This window comes from Pezoporus wallicus, unplaced genomic scaffold, assembly GCF_028554395.1.
Source record: "Pezoporus wallicus isolate ANWC-B61680 ecotype Strahan unplaced genomic scaffold, APGP_CSIRO_Pwel_v1 contig_8824, whole genome shotgun sequence".
Lineage (NCBI taxonomy): Eukaryota > Metazoa > Chordata > Aves > Psittaciformes > Psittacidae > Pezoporus > Pezoporus wallicus.
Window position 1 is genome coordinate 1 of NW_026642442.1, and position 14,405 is coordinate 14,405.

Consider the following 14,405-nt stretch of genomic DNA (forward strand, 5'->3'; position numbering starts at 1 on the left):
GATATTCCCGAACATCCTGCTGTTCTACCCCGAGGCTGCCCGAGCCATGCTGGAATACCGGATCCGCACGCTGGAAGGAGCCCTGCGCAACGCACGGGAGCAAGGCTACGAGGTGGGGATGGGGCCGGGGACGGGCATGGAGGTGCTGGGCGGGGGGCGTGCAGCCCCCATGGGCGCCGTGCAGCCCCCATGGGCGCCGTGAGGCTTTGCTCGGCTCCGCTCTGAGCGGGGCTCTGCTCCTGCCAGGGCGCTAAGTTCCCATGGGAGAGCGCAGCCACCGGCCGGGAAGTCTGCCCTGAGGAGATCTACGGAGCGCAGGAGATCCACGTCACCGGGGACGTGCTGGTGGCCTTTGAGCAGTATTACCACAGCACGCAGGTACCGGCGGCTCCGGCGCTGTCACTGCTCCCACAGGGGCTCTGCTGCTCTCTGCTCCCATCAGTTACTGGTGGTGCCTCCGGTCCCTCCTCCAGCCCTGCCTGCTCTGTCCTTGCTCCTCGTGGGTGGCTCAGCATCCTCTTGGCTCAACCCAGGCCGGTTTTCTGCCCTTTCCTCCTGCTGCATCCATCTGAGCACTGCTGTCCTGCCGCTGGGCTGGCTCTGGGGCAGCCTCCCTCACAGCCCGCTTCCCTCTGGCTGCGGCTGCTCCAGGACCAGAAGCTGTTCAGGGAGGATGGTGGCTGGAGGCTGGTGCGTGCCGTGGCTCAGTACTGGTGCAGCAGGATGGTGTGGAGCGAGGAGGAGCAGTGCTACCACATCAGAGGTACTCCTGCCGCTGCCAGCCCCGTCTGCAGGGATGGGATGATGAGCAGAGGCTCGGAGCCCCCCTGCCAGACCTGGACTGGGGCACGCGGCCGCTGCCCTCTGGAATATCCCAGGGATAATGGCTGTGTCCATGCAAACAGGACAAGATGTTCGGCTCTCTTCCAGTGCTAGAGTCTCTCAGCCCCTTCCCGCTCACGGGACACCTCTAAATGTCTTCTTCCGTGCTGGCACAAGCTGATGCCACAAGCATGGGCGAAGCATTCAGATCTGCTGTTGTGGCTGGTGGCACAGAGTGCAGGGGCCTTAGAGGGGAAGGACGTAGCTCTGAGTCTTCTCTAAGAGACCCGAGTTGAAATCCCCGGAGCTGCAGGAGTTCAGTCCCGTGCAGCACCCGTGGTGCTGTTGGTGCTGACCAGGGTCGGCCACTGGTGTGGGTGGCAGGGTGCAGGGTCTCCCTGTGGCAGCGGTCCTGCTGCAGCACCCTGTGTGAGCAAAGGGGGGCTGCTTCTGAAAGGGGGCACTGGGGAGGAGAAGGGGGGCGTCTGTGGGAGGAGGGTCTGCAGGAGCAAGGCTGGGTTAGAGCAAAGGGGTCTCCATGGGCTGGAGAAGGCCCTGGGGTTGCTGCAGGCTGGCTCCAGTGTGGAGATCCCTGGATTTGAGCCCGGTGCTCCCAGCGGAGTCATGCATTTAAGTGCCTGGTTTCGTGTTCCTCTTGGGAAGAGGCCTTCTCCTCTCCTGGCGTCAGGCTGCAGGAAAGCAGCGAAGGACGGAGCTGAGCTTGTGGCTAGGGGAAGATTGAACGGCTTGATTGCATGAGCCACTTGGAGGTCACCTGGCCTGGGGAGCGAGGGAGGTGCCCGCGGGCCGCGGTGCCAGGGCTGTGGCACGGGTCCCTTCGCTCCTCTCCCGCCGGGAGGTCGCTGCGAGGCTCCCGTTGCCCTCCCCAGATGTGATGCCCCCGGATGAGCACCACTGCCACGTTGACAACTCCGCTTACACCAACGCCGTGGCCCAGCGGAGGTAACCGTGCGGGAGCGCTGCCCCGGCCCCTCCCTCCTGCCCCAGGGATGGTCCTGCACGGAATGCACCCTCCTGCTCTTCCCCTGCCTCTCTCTGAGCCTGGCCCTTAGAAGGAGCTGTCCCGTGGAGGTTCATCTGAGCTGCCTCGGGTGCCCGCATGAGGGGGGTTCCGCCCCACAGGAGGGTTTCTCTGCCTGTGTTTTATGGGATGCCCACGCAGGCAGCAGGGGGCACCTGCGCCCGGAGGAGCAGAGCCCCGACACCGGCAGTGAAGCTGCTACCCCGGGCTTTAGCTCCGAGCCGTGCTCTCTGAGAGCCCTTTCTTTGCAGTCAGCTCAATCAGTTCTTTCTGTCCCCTTCGTCCTGCTCCCCGCTGCCAGGGGTCACAGGCCCCCGTCCGTGACGCGCAGCATTCTTCAGCTTGACTTTTGCAGCCCGTCTGGCTCGAGACTTGTTGATCCCAGTGCCCGAGCAGTGGCTGCGCCGCGCCAGCAGCATCAAAGTGCCCTTTGACGCGGGGAAGGGATACCATCCCGAGTACGACGGCTACCGCCCGGGTGAGCGCAGGGCAGCGGCCGCCGCGGAGCCGCTGCTCCTCCTTGTGAGCCTGTGAGCGACAGGGACCGGAGCAGCCACGGGAACCGCGGCTCGTGCTTGGCTGAAGGCTTCGGTGCTGCTCCCCAGCTGCAGCCGTGGGGTTGCCCCACGCAGAGCCTGGGGTGCGCATGGGTTCTGCCTCGTGGTTTCTCGTTAGTGGGCTTCTCAAACGGGGGCATTTGGGAGCACAGAGAGTAGGAAGAGACCTCTAGCGCTGGGCTGCAGTGATGTGGTTGCTGTGAGCCCGTCGTGGATGGGTCTTACCTTCCTGCCAGGTGTTACCCTTGCAGCAGCCCCTGGCCTCTGGAAGGGAAGGGGCTGGTTCCAGTGGAAGCGGCCCGGTTTGGTGCCCCTTTTCTCCCTGCGAGCTGGTCCTTGGCGGCCGAGGTTTGGGTGACACCAGCCTGGGTGCTGTCGGTCAGGGCTGAGCCTGTGTCCTGCCTCGGCGCTGAGGGCAGACCATGGGCTGCTGCTCTGCTCTGCCCTGGCAAGGTAGTGGGGTCGCACTGCCTTCCCCCCGATGTGGTGGCTGTTGTGCAGGTCTCTGTGCCGGGTTTGTTCCCATCAGTGACCACACCGTCGGACTGCCGGTTGTCCCCGGCTGGAACTGTGGCCTGACCGAGCCTGTCCCCAGGTGAGCCAGTGAAACAAGCGGACGTGGTCCTGCTCGGCTTCCCACTGATGCACCCCATGAGCCCTGAAGTCCGGAGGAATGACCTGGAGATGTACGAGCCCGTCACAGAGCTGCACGGCCCAGCCATGACCTGGGTGAGCAGGGCAACGCCTGCCGTGGGGTTCCCAGAACTGTGGGATCCCAGCCTGGTTTGGGTTGAAGGGACCTGGAAGCTCCAGTCCCAGCTGGAGGCTCTCTCCTGCAGAGCATGTTTGCCGTGGGCTGGCTGGAGCTGAAGGAGGTGCAGAGAGCCCAGGCCCTGCTCAACAAGTGCTTCAGCAACATCACGGAGCCCTTCAAGGTGAGCTGGGTGCTGGGTCCCACCTTGGCGCTTCCCGTGACCGCCGCAGCTCGGCTCTTCCTTGCTGCTCTCAAATGGGTCCCATTTCACCAAGAGGCACCACCAGGGTCTGTGCTGGCTGCACGCGTGGTCCCCAGGTCATTGCCGCATTGAGCTGCGTGGTTGCACGCTCCATCTCCTATCCGCGTGCTTCCCAGGGCAGTAAGGAGGCATCAGCTTCCTACCGGGCGATACAAAGCCCTGGGCCAGTGCCATCCCCCAGGCTTCCATCTGCTGCCAGGGATGGGCAGGGAACGGGGGTGGTGACGTGTAGAGATGCATCAGAGGCCACCCAGTGCCAGGGTGGGCAGCAGGGCACGGGCATTGCAGCACCCCAGGTACGTGCCATTGACAGAGGTCAGTGCACACAAACCCCCAAGCCCGTGGGGGTCCCAGTGCAAGGGCTGAGTCCTCCCCTTCTCTCGCTGGAGCAGATCTGGGTGGAGAACTCGGACGGGTCAGGAGCCGTGAACTTCTTGACAGGGATGGGTGGATTCCTGCAGGCCATCCTCTTCGGCTACACCGGCTTCAGGTGAGGCCCCTGTTGTGTCCCTGCAGTTTGTAAGCTACGCCACGGGCTTGAGCCCTCGCCTTTGAGCCGGAGCGATGAAAAGGAAAGGGACTTGCAGCATCCAGAATCCTCCAGAGCTCCCTGCAGGCAGTGACCAGACGGGAGCGCTGCTGATGATCCTGGATGAAGTGTGGATCCTGGTGGAGGTCGGGGTGGAGTTCCCAGAAATGATGAGCTTTGGTCCATTTCTGCTTCAGCCACATCAATATTGAGAAGCATTGGGTTCAGAAGGAGCCAAAGCTGGGCCGACACCGAGCTCCTCAGCACGAGCTGAGACCCTCCATCACCTCTGTATGATCTCAGGGCTGTAGGTAGCCTGCATCATGTTGATGTCTGTATCGGAAACGCATCCGGACCTGCCCCTTCCATGGGTGGTTGTGGCCGTGGTTTCTTCGCTCAGTGTGGGTGAAGCTTCCAGGCTATGAGCCACCAATAGGTTTGGCTGTTAGTTAACTGATGGAAGAGAAAGTCCATGCAGCCACCTCATGGGCAAACCCAAGCCTGCTGCTTTTATACCTTATACCTCCACCCCTTACAAAGGGGACCTTTGCAAACAGAGACCCTGGTCCTCTCCTCCACACTGAGCTGCCATAGGCCTATTCCCACTGTAAAGACTGGAATGGATTTGGAGCAGGTAAGAGACTTCCCAGGACACTGGGTGAGTCACTTGCACACTTGGGAAGCTAAATGGCATCCCCTGAGCCTGCTTCTGGCTTAGCTGGAGCATCATCCCGTGTCCTTTGGACGTGGTGCGGCACAGCCTCACGCAGCCCCTCTGAGGCCATATCCTGCTGCACACAGGAGGCTCTGCAGGTCCCTGTGGAGGAAAGCGCTCATCCAGCATCACCACAGCGCTGGAACACCTCAGGGACCACATCAAGCTCTTCCCATCATTTCCACCCTCTCCTGCCCAAAGCAGCCGCCCCTGGAGTGTGTTCTTGGTTGAAGTGAGGATGGAGCCCACCCCTTTCGTGGTGGAGCTGGGTGTGAGCTGCCTGTTCCCAGCTCAACCCCCTCATCCCCGCTCTGGGGGCTGTGGATGCTCTGTGTGTGTGTGGGTCGGGTCGGACCCCTGGCACCGGCTCAAGCCGCAGGCGCTGGGGCTGCAGCCAGATGAGCAGGGATGTTGAAGTGCCATTCAGCAGCCCTCAAGGCTGGGTTCGGGCCGTGCCCCATGGAAGCACGGCCCAGGCTGGCATTGCCCTGCCCCTGAGGCTCTCCACTCCTCGAGCCTCTCTTGAGTCCCCTCCAGCCCATTGAGCCCTCCCAGCAGATTGGAGGTGACGGTCGAGAGCTCTTAGGTCAAGATCTGAGGGGCAGATAGCGGTGACCTCTGCCTCTTCTCATCCAGAACACACAAATGGCCCCATCTGACTTTGGGTGAGGCCTTGGAGGGGTTCAAGCTGTTTGCTTGGGTTTGATCTCTCAGTGGAGGAGCTCCCACAGTGGTGCTGAGCCCCTCAACCTGCAGGGAGCGGAGCTGAGGTGGGTTTCTAGGGGTTACGTCGCTGACCTGCTCCGGTCACAGCCCGGAGGAGAGGTGAAGACCAGGCTCTGTGGGAGCATCCCCATTGGGATGGCCCGTTACAGGCAATGGGGCAGTGCTGGGGTCAGGTGTGTCTCAGGAGCTGAGGACCACTTCCAGGAGCATCTCCAGCAGGCGTGGGGTGAGCTCCTGCATCACCTGCGCTGTGTTCTGTGGCTGTCAGAGCAATGGCAGCAAGTGAGAACAGGGACTTGTGATGGGTACCTCAGCTGAACCTGCATCCCATGATCCCAGCCACAGCCACCTCCTGAGCTCCTCACTCATTGCAGTGCATGGCCAGAGCCTGCACCCGCAGGTCTGTGTGACCAGGTTCAGTGGCAATCCCTGCCCGGGGACCACCCGTGCCAGTGCCCTGTCCCCCTTCCCCTCTCGGGGCAGGGCATTCCCAGAGCTTCCCAGCAGAGGTGCCGGGGCGGGCCTGGAGCCACAGCGGGATCTGAGCTGCTCTGCAATGGAAAACAGCATTTTCCTTTGTTCCTTTTTTATCCAAATAACCCAACAGAGTGGAGGCTGCAGAGCCCAAGGGAGGACCTGGAAGGGGCAGGAATGCGTTGGGGAGCTGGGCCATAAGATCACAGCCCAAGTTGGTCTTCACCAGGTGCTTCATTGGTGTGCTCTGGTTTGCCCAGAGATCCTTGGGATACACCAAGGGCTGAATTCTCCTGTATGTGATGGGACACCAGAAGGGACGTATCTGAAGGGATATCCAAGTACTGATGCTCCAGTGTCTGAAGGGGCTGTAAGGGTGCAGGATAGGGGCTCTTCATCAGGGACTGTATCGACAGGACAAGGGGTGATGGGTTCAAACAAACTGGGGAAGCTCAGGCTGGGTATAAGGCAGAAGCTCTTCCCTGTGAGGGTGCTGAGGCGCTGGCACAGGGTGCCCAGAGAAGCTGTGGCTGCCCCATCCCTGGCAGTGCTCAAGGCCAGGTTGGACACAGGGGCTTGGAGCAAGCTGCTCCAGTGGAAGGGGTCCCTGCCCGTGACAGGGGTTGGAGCTGGAGGAGCTTTAAGGTCCCTTCCAACCCAAACCATTCCATGATTCTGTGACTCTTTCTGCCCACAGAGGCACAGGGTAACGGGAGATGCCTCTGGGATGTGTCTGTCTCTGTGGGGAGGTGGCTGCCCCCCCCCCCGAGCTGCTTTCTCTCGTGGCCACCCCTTGTTCCCAGCACTGATGTGCCGCTGCCTTTCCAGGATCACCAGGTCCAGCCTCCGCTTCGACCCGGCCTTTCCCGACGACATCCACGAGCTGAACATCACCGGCGTCTCCTACTTGGGCAACAAGCTCAGGTTCAGCATCACCAGGGAAGAGATGGGGATCGAAGTGACCGAGAGCCCCCGGGCTCTGCCCCTGGAAGCGGTGCTGGAGGAGTCGGGGCAGCGGCTGCCCCTGCACGAAGGTGCGGTGCCACCGGGGTGGGCTGCTGCTGCGGCGAGGAGCATGTGGGGGAACCCGCAGCTCAGGCCGGGTTTGTTGCAGGGCAGAGGGTCTCGCTCCCCACGGCTGCCGGATGGATCCAGAGATCATCCCCTGGCACCCCTTGAACCTCGGCTGCTCTGCGCCGGAGCAGGAGCAAGTTGAAGAGAGGATGGCGGCAGAGGGGAGGGGGAAGGTGGGTCCCAGGCTTGGCCATAAACCCTCTGTCCCCATGGGGCTGTGTGTGCTCTGTGTCTCTGTGGCCCCAGGACGGGTGGTGGGCTCAGAGCTGTCACTGTGGCTGGGGTGGCAGCAGCTCCAAGATGCTGAGCATCCTCGTAAGCAGCACGGGCATCCGGTCTGGTCTCTGCCATGTCCTGCAGTGTCTTGGCTTAAGGCATTTCCTATGTCCTGGGAAGCCCCGGGGGCAAGAAAGGGAAAGGCTGTGCCCATGTACACGTGCAAATGGGGGCACCATACCCGCAGACCCAGCCTGCGCCTTGCAGCGTTCCCCCCAGCATCCCCTTTGCTGGGTCAGGGTGGGGATGTCGATGCATTCCCGGCCTGGCTGGGTCTGTCCTCTCCAAGCAAACCCCAGGAATCTCGGCTGGATCCCGCAGTCTATAAAAAGCCCCTTGGCCGCTCCCTGCTGCAGGCAGCATGTGGGAATGCTTTAGGAAGGAGGAGAAGTGGGTCCCCTGCCCTGTAATTACACTGGTTCCTGGTCAGGCCTCATCACCACTCACCCAACCCCTAATCTTTGCAGCAGGGCGTCCCCTTCATCCCCTCATCCCAGTGACAGCCCCATGGGCTCGATTTGGGTTTGTGTGGGGCTGGAGATAAAGCCCCAGTGGCCTCTGGCTGCTCTAGGCTGGGTGGCATGAAGCGTCACGGGGATTATGGCTTGTCCTGGCTGTGTCAAGCACGATCAGAGCATGAAACCCCTATGCTTAGCGTCCCTTTCACCCCCCCCCCCCCCCGCACGACAGAGGCACCCAGAGGCTTGTGAAGTGTGAGATGTTTAATCAGCACCGCTGCCCGAGGCGGGGGTGCTGTGTGCGTGCACACAGGGTAAAGGCAGGTGAAACCGAGCTGTGGGGCCGGGCGCCGTGGGGCTGGGGACGCTATTGCAGCAGGGACGATGTGGGGCTGAGCTCCCCCCCAGCTCAGTGGCCCCGACGCTGGGTCACCTTGGACCAGGGGCAGTCCTGGGGGGCCACCAGCCCCGCGAAGGGGTCTCCACAAGCCCTTCGCCCCCCATCACTTGTCCTCGTCGTCGCTGCCGTTGAGCTGGTAGGTGAAGAAGCCGACGGAGTCCTGGGCGAGCTGGGCGAGGTGGACGACGCCGGTGATGGCCAGCGCGGCCAGCACCAGCGGCAGCAGCACGCTGCACGCCGTGGCCAGCACGTTGTAGCACCGCGCCTTGGAGCTCAGGCGCCGGGCGGCCTCCATGTCCCCGGCCACCCTCCGGTCCCGCGCCTGCAATACCAGAGATGGGGCAGCAGTGCCCGCGTGCCCTGCCCGTGTCCCCCCCCCCAGCCGGGCTACGTGGCTTCGCCCTGTCGCAGCCCACGAGCAGTGCCAAGAGCGTGGCTGGATCCATCCCGGCCCCCTGCTCTTTGCCCATGGGATTTTCCCTCCCGCGTATTCCAGAGCCCCTCTGGCTCCAGCCCTTCCTTCCCCCATCTTTCCACCCTGGTCCAGCCGAGCCCATGGAGGGGCTGGAGGCACCCCAGCACCTTCTAGAAGCAGCAGTTGGTCCTCCAGCAGTGGCAGGAGGCTGTGATTGTCTAAAGGGGCTCATAGCCTTGTTAACAGGTAGCAGGAAAGGTGCTGGGGGGGCTTTACTTTGTCACCTCAACCAGCCTCCCGAGGGCGCTGGGCTCTGGTCCCGCACCCCAGCCCGCACAGGTGAGCTCCGTGCGTCCTCGGGAAGCCCATCCCTTGGCATCAGCACGGGGAGGGCTCCCCGGTGCCCCCGATCACCTCCGCATGGGTCCTCCCTGCCTCACGCCCGTACCTTGACGGAGAAGGCGAGCGCCACGAAGCCGAGGCAGCAGAAGTTCATGTAGATGGTGTTGAAGATGGACCAGACGAGGTGGTCGCGGGGCAGCGGGGACGGCTCCCGCTTGCGCTCGTCCTCCCGCGGGTACGAGGTGTCCATGGCCACGGCGAGGGGCACCCCGCGGCTCTCCGGCTGCACCAGCCCGGCTGCGGCAGCGGCGCGGGGCCGCTTCTTATATAGCCCCCGGCTGCGGCTCCTCTATATATAAACCTGGGAATTACAGCCCTGGCGGGGCTGTGGTTGTCCCTCGGCTTGGCTGGGACACGGAACACACACGCTGGGATGTGTGAGCCGATGGGGGTTTACATCCAGCCTTCCCCCTGCAACGAGGACCCAGCGAGAGGCTCGGGGAGGATGGAAGCTCTGGGGTGACTTTGAACCCAAGTGACCGCCAGCCCGAGGGGTCGGAACCCGGTGCCTCCAGCCCAGTTCCCCCCGTTGTCCTGGTTGGGAAAACCCCTCGTTGGCAGCGCCCGAGGCGTTAAACGGGAACTGAAAACCGAGATGTGGAGGAGCCGCTCGCACGGGCTTCCCTGGAAGCGGGAAGCGTTCGGGGCTGTGGCAGGACGGGGTTTGTGCTACCAGGAAAACACGGCACTGATTTATTGTTTCCCCTGCTCCTGAGCTTCCTGGAGGAACCTGGTGTGGGATCCGGGCTGGAAGCGCTCTGCACGGCAGCGGGGTGCAGGCAGGGAGCCGGCAGCTCCTCAGCTGCCCCAGAGGTGCACAAAGACCCTCTTCTCTTTCCCCGCGGTGAATGAGATGACAGACGAGGGGCTTTGGCGGCTCAAGCTTTATTTGTGGCAGCAGTGACCTGTACATGTGTCACCAGCAGCGCTCTGGGGCTTGTCCCCCCCTGTGTGTCCCAGCCGTCCCCTTGCGAGGCGCTGGAGCGGACACCGGGAGCGCGGGTAGCGAGGGGGCACCGCTCCTCTCCCTCTGCCCCCAAGGCGGGGCATTATGGGGGTCACAGCAGCACCCCGTGGGGTGGCAGCAAGCAGGGCCGTGGCCACGCAGTGGTCAGGTGGTGGAGAGCACGATGGAGATGATGATGAAGATGGTGATGCCCAAGAGGGTGAGGACCAGCAGCACGGAGCAGACGATGTTCAGCGCCTTGGCACGGGTGCCGTGCTGCCGGGCACCCTCCATGTCCCCCAGCACCTTGCAGTCTCGGGCCTGGGGGGCAAATGAGGGGCTCAGCGGTTACAGGGGGTTGGGGGGGGGGGGGGCGAGACATCCAGTGGGTTGGTGGTGGGACCTCTGGGATGCATCACCCCAGGGTAGAGGGTGAAGCCACCGGCACTGCCCGTCCCCATCTCCAGGGTGGGGAGGTTTGGAGGGCTGCAGTGGGGGAGGATCAGATCCGGGGTTCCAGGGCTGGACGGCATCGGTGGGGCTGGGATGGGAGAGTGGAGCTGGGGATTCCAGGGCTGGGCAGCATCGGTGGGGCTGGGCAGGGAAAGTGGAGCTGGGGATCCCGGGATGGGAGAGTGGTCAGGGCCACATGAGGGGAATGGTGAGGATAGGGCCGGGGCGGGGGGGGTGTCCGGTTCAGTGTAGGGGTGTCGCATGTCCGGCTGTATCCGGGTTGGGTCGCGGTACGGGGGTCCGGTTTGGCTCGGGGTGTCCCGGGGCGCCCTTTCCGGTTGAAGCGGGCGGGTCTGGGTCTGGGTTGTCGGATGGGGGTCCCCGGTGTCCCCCCCCTCACCTTGATGGAATGGACGAGCTCAGGGAAGCAGAAGCAGCCGAGGAAGGTCAGCCCGAAGCCCAGGAGCACGTTAAAGAGCGACCAGAGCACGTAGTCCCGGGGAGGCTCAACGGGGCTGCTGGCGGGGGTCGCGCCCGCCCCGGGGGGCTGCAGTGGAATCGACACCTCCGCCTGCCGCGGCTTCATGGCGGCACTGCGGGAGGAAGGGAGCGGGATCGGTCCCGCACCGTCCCCAGCTCCGGACCCTCCCGCGACGGGACCGGTCCCGCACCGCCCCCAGCGCCGGGGGACGGGGCTCGGGGGTGACCCGAGCAGGGCTTGCTCACCGGGGTCGGGGGTTCTCCTCCCGCTGGTTTCAGTGCCCGCCAGGAGCTCGCGCTGCAGAACAAGGTCCGGGGGTAGAAAGCGAAAGAAGGAAGCAGCGGGAAGGAGAAACCCGCCTGGATCAGGCGAGCACCGGGGCGCGGAGCTTCGGAGCGCGTGGCCTTGGAACCAGCAGCATCCTTCCTGCTGGGTGGCCGGGTCCTGGTGCCAGAGGCTGTGCAGAGAACTGGTCCCGACGGCTGCTGAGGAACGTGTGTGTTCCTGCAGGGGCTGAACGGTTCCATACCCGTTCTCCTGGGTAGCACCGGAGTGGGGATGAGCCCCCCGATCTTCAGGCCTGAACCCACCGGGAACCAAAGGTCCGTTTTAACCTCCCTTTCACGCCTGGAGGGGATGCACAAGGGGGTGGCTGGAGGCGGGCGAGGGCTGGGGGGGCTGTGTGTGTGTCCTGGGGGTGTTTGTGCTCCAGCCCCAGTGCCTCATGTAGGGCACTGCAGGAAAAGCTGCTCACAGCTCAGTGGGGGTTCCCCATGTTGGGTATTGGGGTGCTGGCCAGGGACAGCCGCAGGGACTGAGAGCAGCAGGTTTGTTCCTTTATCCGTCTGTTCTGAGTGTCCATGCGAGTGTCGATACAAGCAGTTGACACGGTGGAGGGAAGGGTTGGCATCCAGAGGGACCTGGATGCACTGCAGAGGTGGGAGCTTCATGGAGTTCAACGAGGCCAAGTGCAAGGTCCTGCTTCCAACAGGGATATGGGACTGGGGCCTCCCTGCTGGGACGTCAGCCCAGAGCATCCCGGGATGCCCCAGGACTTTTTTGCCCGTGTTGGCTGGTTGAGGAGCTGGGGAGAGCTCTGGGGTGCACAGTGACCCCAAACCTGTGCCATTCCCATGGGCACCCACCCCGCGGCAGCGATGTGCTGCGAGGGATTTGGGCAGAACAAGCTGGATCCTGCTCCTGTGGGTCCGGGAGGAAGCGGGAAGGGGCAGGAACGTGTGGGATGCAGCACATCCCACCGGAACCTCGCCAGCCCCTTGTGCAAGGGCTGCGGCCGCTGCCAGCGCTGCGGGGCAGGAGCCGGGTCCCGGGGCTCAGCGTGAAGGTTTCCAGGAGGGTTCTGGGCTCATAAAGAGCCCCTCGGCCCCTGACGGGCCGGATGGGACGTTCACATCCGCGGGATGCCCCTATGGGCAGGGGCAGCCTCCCCGCGGCGTCCCCCCAAGGCAGTAGCGCAGGAACGGATGATTCACCAGGAGGCGGCTCCCCACAAGCCCCTGTTGTTGCGGTGGGGCCGCTGACACCGCCCCCCGAGCGCGGCTGCTTGGCAGGAGCTCCGTGTTCTTGGAAGTGAAAGACCTCATTCCGCAGCCTCGCGGGGCCTCAGCCCGAGGCCCTGAGGATGAGGAGCACAAAGGCTTCCAGCGAGCTTTGCAAAGGGGGAGCCGGGCCAGCCGCGTGCTTGAGGCGCTGCCAGATGGGATTGCGCCAGGGTTTGCCGTGGGGTCCCGTTGGATGCTGGTGAAGCTGGGCAGGGGTCGTGTGGTGATGGCTGTGTGAAGGGTTGGTGCTTGGCGTGGTCCAGCAGAGCCCCGTAGAGCCGTTGCTCAGTCCCCACTGATGGGATGGGGAGAGAAGGGGAAGGGTGAGAGTGAGGAAATGCGTGGGCTGGGAATCAAGACAGCTCAATAGGGAAACCAAAAGCAAAGTAAGGAATTCCTTCACCCTTCCCATCACAGGCAGGGCTCAGCCATGCCCAGGACTCACATACCATGGCCACTTGGGAAGACAACATTGATCCGAATGTCCCCTTTCCTCCTCCTTCCCCTAACCCCATAGTGTGACACCACATGGTCTGGGATGTCCCAGGGTCAGCCGGGATCACCCATCCTGGCTGTGTCCCCCCATCTCTTTGTGCCCCCCCGCCTGCTCGCTGGAGGAGCAGCAGAGCCCTTGGTGCTGTGTGAGAGCTGCTCAGCAGTAACCAAACATCCTGCGTTACTCACCCTGTTTCCAGCTGCCCTGGGTTCAGCAGTAGCAGTCATGTTTCTCCTCCTTGGTAGCTGGTGCAGTGCAGTGTTTTGACTTTTGTCTTGGGAACAGAGCTGATAGAGATGTTTTGGTTTGGCCAAGGACTTTGTGAGCCTCATGCTCTGCCAGGGAGGAGGGGAAGCCAGGAGGAAGCAGAGACAGGACACCTGACCCAAGCTAGCCAAAGAGGTATTCCATACCACACGTCATGGCCAGGAGGTAACTGGGAGTTAGCCGGAAGGGCTGGGAGACTGCAGGGTTGGAGGAGGTATCGGTCAGAGCTTGGTTGGGCTGGGGGGGACGAGTTATCAGTCAGCTGGTGGTGAGGTGTTGTATTCTCTTCCCTTATTTCCTTTATTATTGGTGGTAGCAGCAGTGATCTGTGTTATACCTTAGTTACTGAACTGTTCTTATCTCAACCCGGGGGAGTTGCATTCTTTTCGATTCTCCTCCCCGTCCCTCCGGGAGTAGGGGGAGGGCAAGAAGGGGGGGGGAGTGAGTGAACGGGTTGCCTGACTGGGTTTAAACCTCGACACCAGCACAAACCCAAACCGGTCCCAGCGCAGCCACTGGGAGGGAAATTAAGCCTGTCCCAGCCAAACCCAGCACAATGTGAGCAAGGGTGGGGGGGGTCCCTGTTCCACTTTGCCCCGGTGATCTGGGATGGAGCCACATCCCTCACAGCTTCCCCTTCCCTCTGGAAGCACATCCGGACCCCGCTGCCGCATGCGTGGCTGCACAGTCCTGATGCAGCTCCTCTGGCTCAAGCCCTTTGCGCAGCCCCACAGCCCAAAGTCACAGAACCAAGGAATCACCCAGGCTGGAAAATTCCTTCAAGCTCATCCAGGCCAGCCCTTACCCAGCCCCATGGCACTGAGGCCTCGTCTTCATGGTGTGTGAGCACTTGCAGGGATGGTGCCTGCAGCCCTGCCCTGGGCAGCCTGTTCCAACGCCTGAGCACCCTCTGGGGCAGGAATTGTTCCTCAGCTCCATCTAAACCTGCCCTGGGGCAGCTTGAGGCTGTTTCCTCTTGTCCCATCTCTTGTTCCTTGGGAGCAGAGCCCAGCCCCTCCTGGCTCCATCCTCCTGGTGACACCCCAGCAGAGGTGAGGTGCTACCTGCATCCTTGGGGTGAAGGTGAACCTTACAAGCACTTTATATCCCCTGCGGATGCTTCTTCCCCACAAGTACCCAGGCTCACCAAATGCATCATCCCCATGATGGTCCTTGCCAAGGGCAGATGCTGTTTTCCAGACAGCCAAGCTGGGGTGGGGAGATCCCAACCGCCTCCCCCTGCCAAAATGAACCCGAGCCAGGGGCAAAAGTGAAAGAAACCTTTATTTGAACC

At 62.8% G+C, this 14,405-nt stretch overlaps 3 protein-coding genes across 3 annotated transcripts; 1 reads left to right on the forward strand and 2 right to left on the reverse strand.

Moving 5' to 3' along the window:
* Window positions 1-4: 4 nt before the first annotated feature.
* LOC130610585 (protein-glucosylgalactosylhydroxylysine glucosidase-like) lies at window positions 5-7,167 on the forward strand (the record flags this gene model as incomplete). Its single annotated transcript, XM_057430602.1, has 10 exons — window positions 5-112; window positions 247-378; window positions 652-763; window positions 1,713-1,785; window positions 2,206-2,342; window positions 3,017-3,150; window positions 3,261-3,356; window positions 3,830-3,927; window positions 6,710-6,915; window positions 6,996-7,167. Coding segments are annotated over 10 exons (1,161 nt in total), but the record flags the coding sequence as incomplete, so codon positions are not given.
* An 866-nt stretch (window positions 7,168-8,033) lies between these two features.
* LOC130610588 (interferon-induced transmembrane protein 5-like) lies at window positions 8,034-9,410 on the reverse strand. The gene is made up of 2 exons (XM_057430607.1): window positions 8,953-9,410; window positions 8,034-8,411 (listed from the first exon to the last, which is right to left on the reverse strand). The coding sequence occupies exons 1-2, from the start codon at window positions 9,094-9,096 to the stop codon at window positions 8,193-8,195; spliced, it is 363 nt and encodes a 120-aa protein (XP_057286590.1). The 5' UTR covers window positions 9,097-9,410; the 3' UTR covers window positions 8,034-8,192.
* A 458-nt stretch (window positions 9,411-9,868) lies between these two features.
* Window positions 9,869-10,990, reverse strand: LOC130610582 (dispanin subfamily A member 2b-like). The gene is made up of 2 exons (XM_057430592.1): window positions 10,706-10,990; window positions 9,869-10,173 (listed from the first exon to the last, which is right to left on the reverse strand). Exons 1-2 carry the CDS (start codon window positions 10,889-10,891, stop codon window positions 10,018-10,020), a joined length of 342 nt encoding a protein of 113 aa, XP_057286575.1. The 5' UTR covers window positions 10,892-10,990; the 3' UTR covers window positions 9,869-10,017.
* Between the last annotated feature and the right edge of the window lie 3,415 nt (window positions 10,991-14,405).

What these genes read in the sequence shown, in the direction of transcription:
- LOC130610582 (XM_057430592.1), bottom strand. Translation starts at nt 10,891, where the DNA reads ATGAAGCCGCGGCAGGCGGAGGTGTCGATTCCACTGCAGCCCCCCGGG. An exon ending in AGCTCGTCCATTCCATCAAG is followed by an intron (nt 10,174 to 10,705) that starts GTGAGGGGGGGG and finishes TTTGCCCCCCAG; the next exon opens with GCCCGAGACTGCAAGGTGCT.
- LOC130610588 (XM_057430607.1), bottom strand. Translation starts at nt 9,096, where the DNA reads ATGGACACCTCGTACCCGCGGGAGGACGAGCGCAAGCGGGAGCCGTCC. An exon ending in CGCTCGCCTTCTCCGTCAAG is followed by an intron (nt 8,412 to 8,952) that starts GTACGGGCGTGA and finishes CTGGTATTGCAG; the next exon opens with GCGCGGGACCGGAGGGTGGC.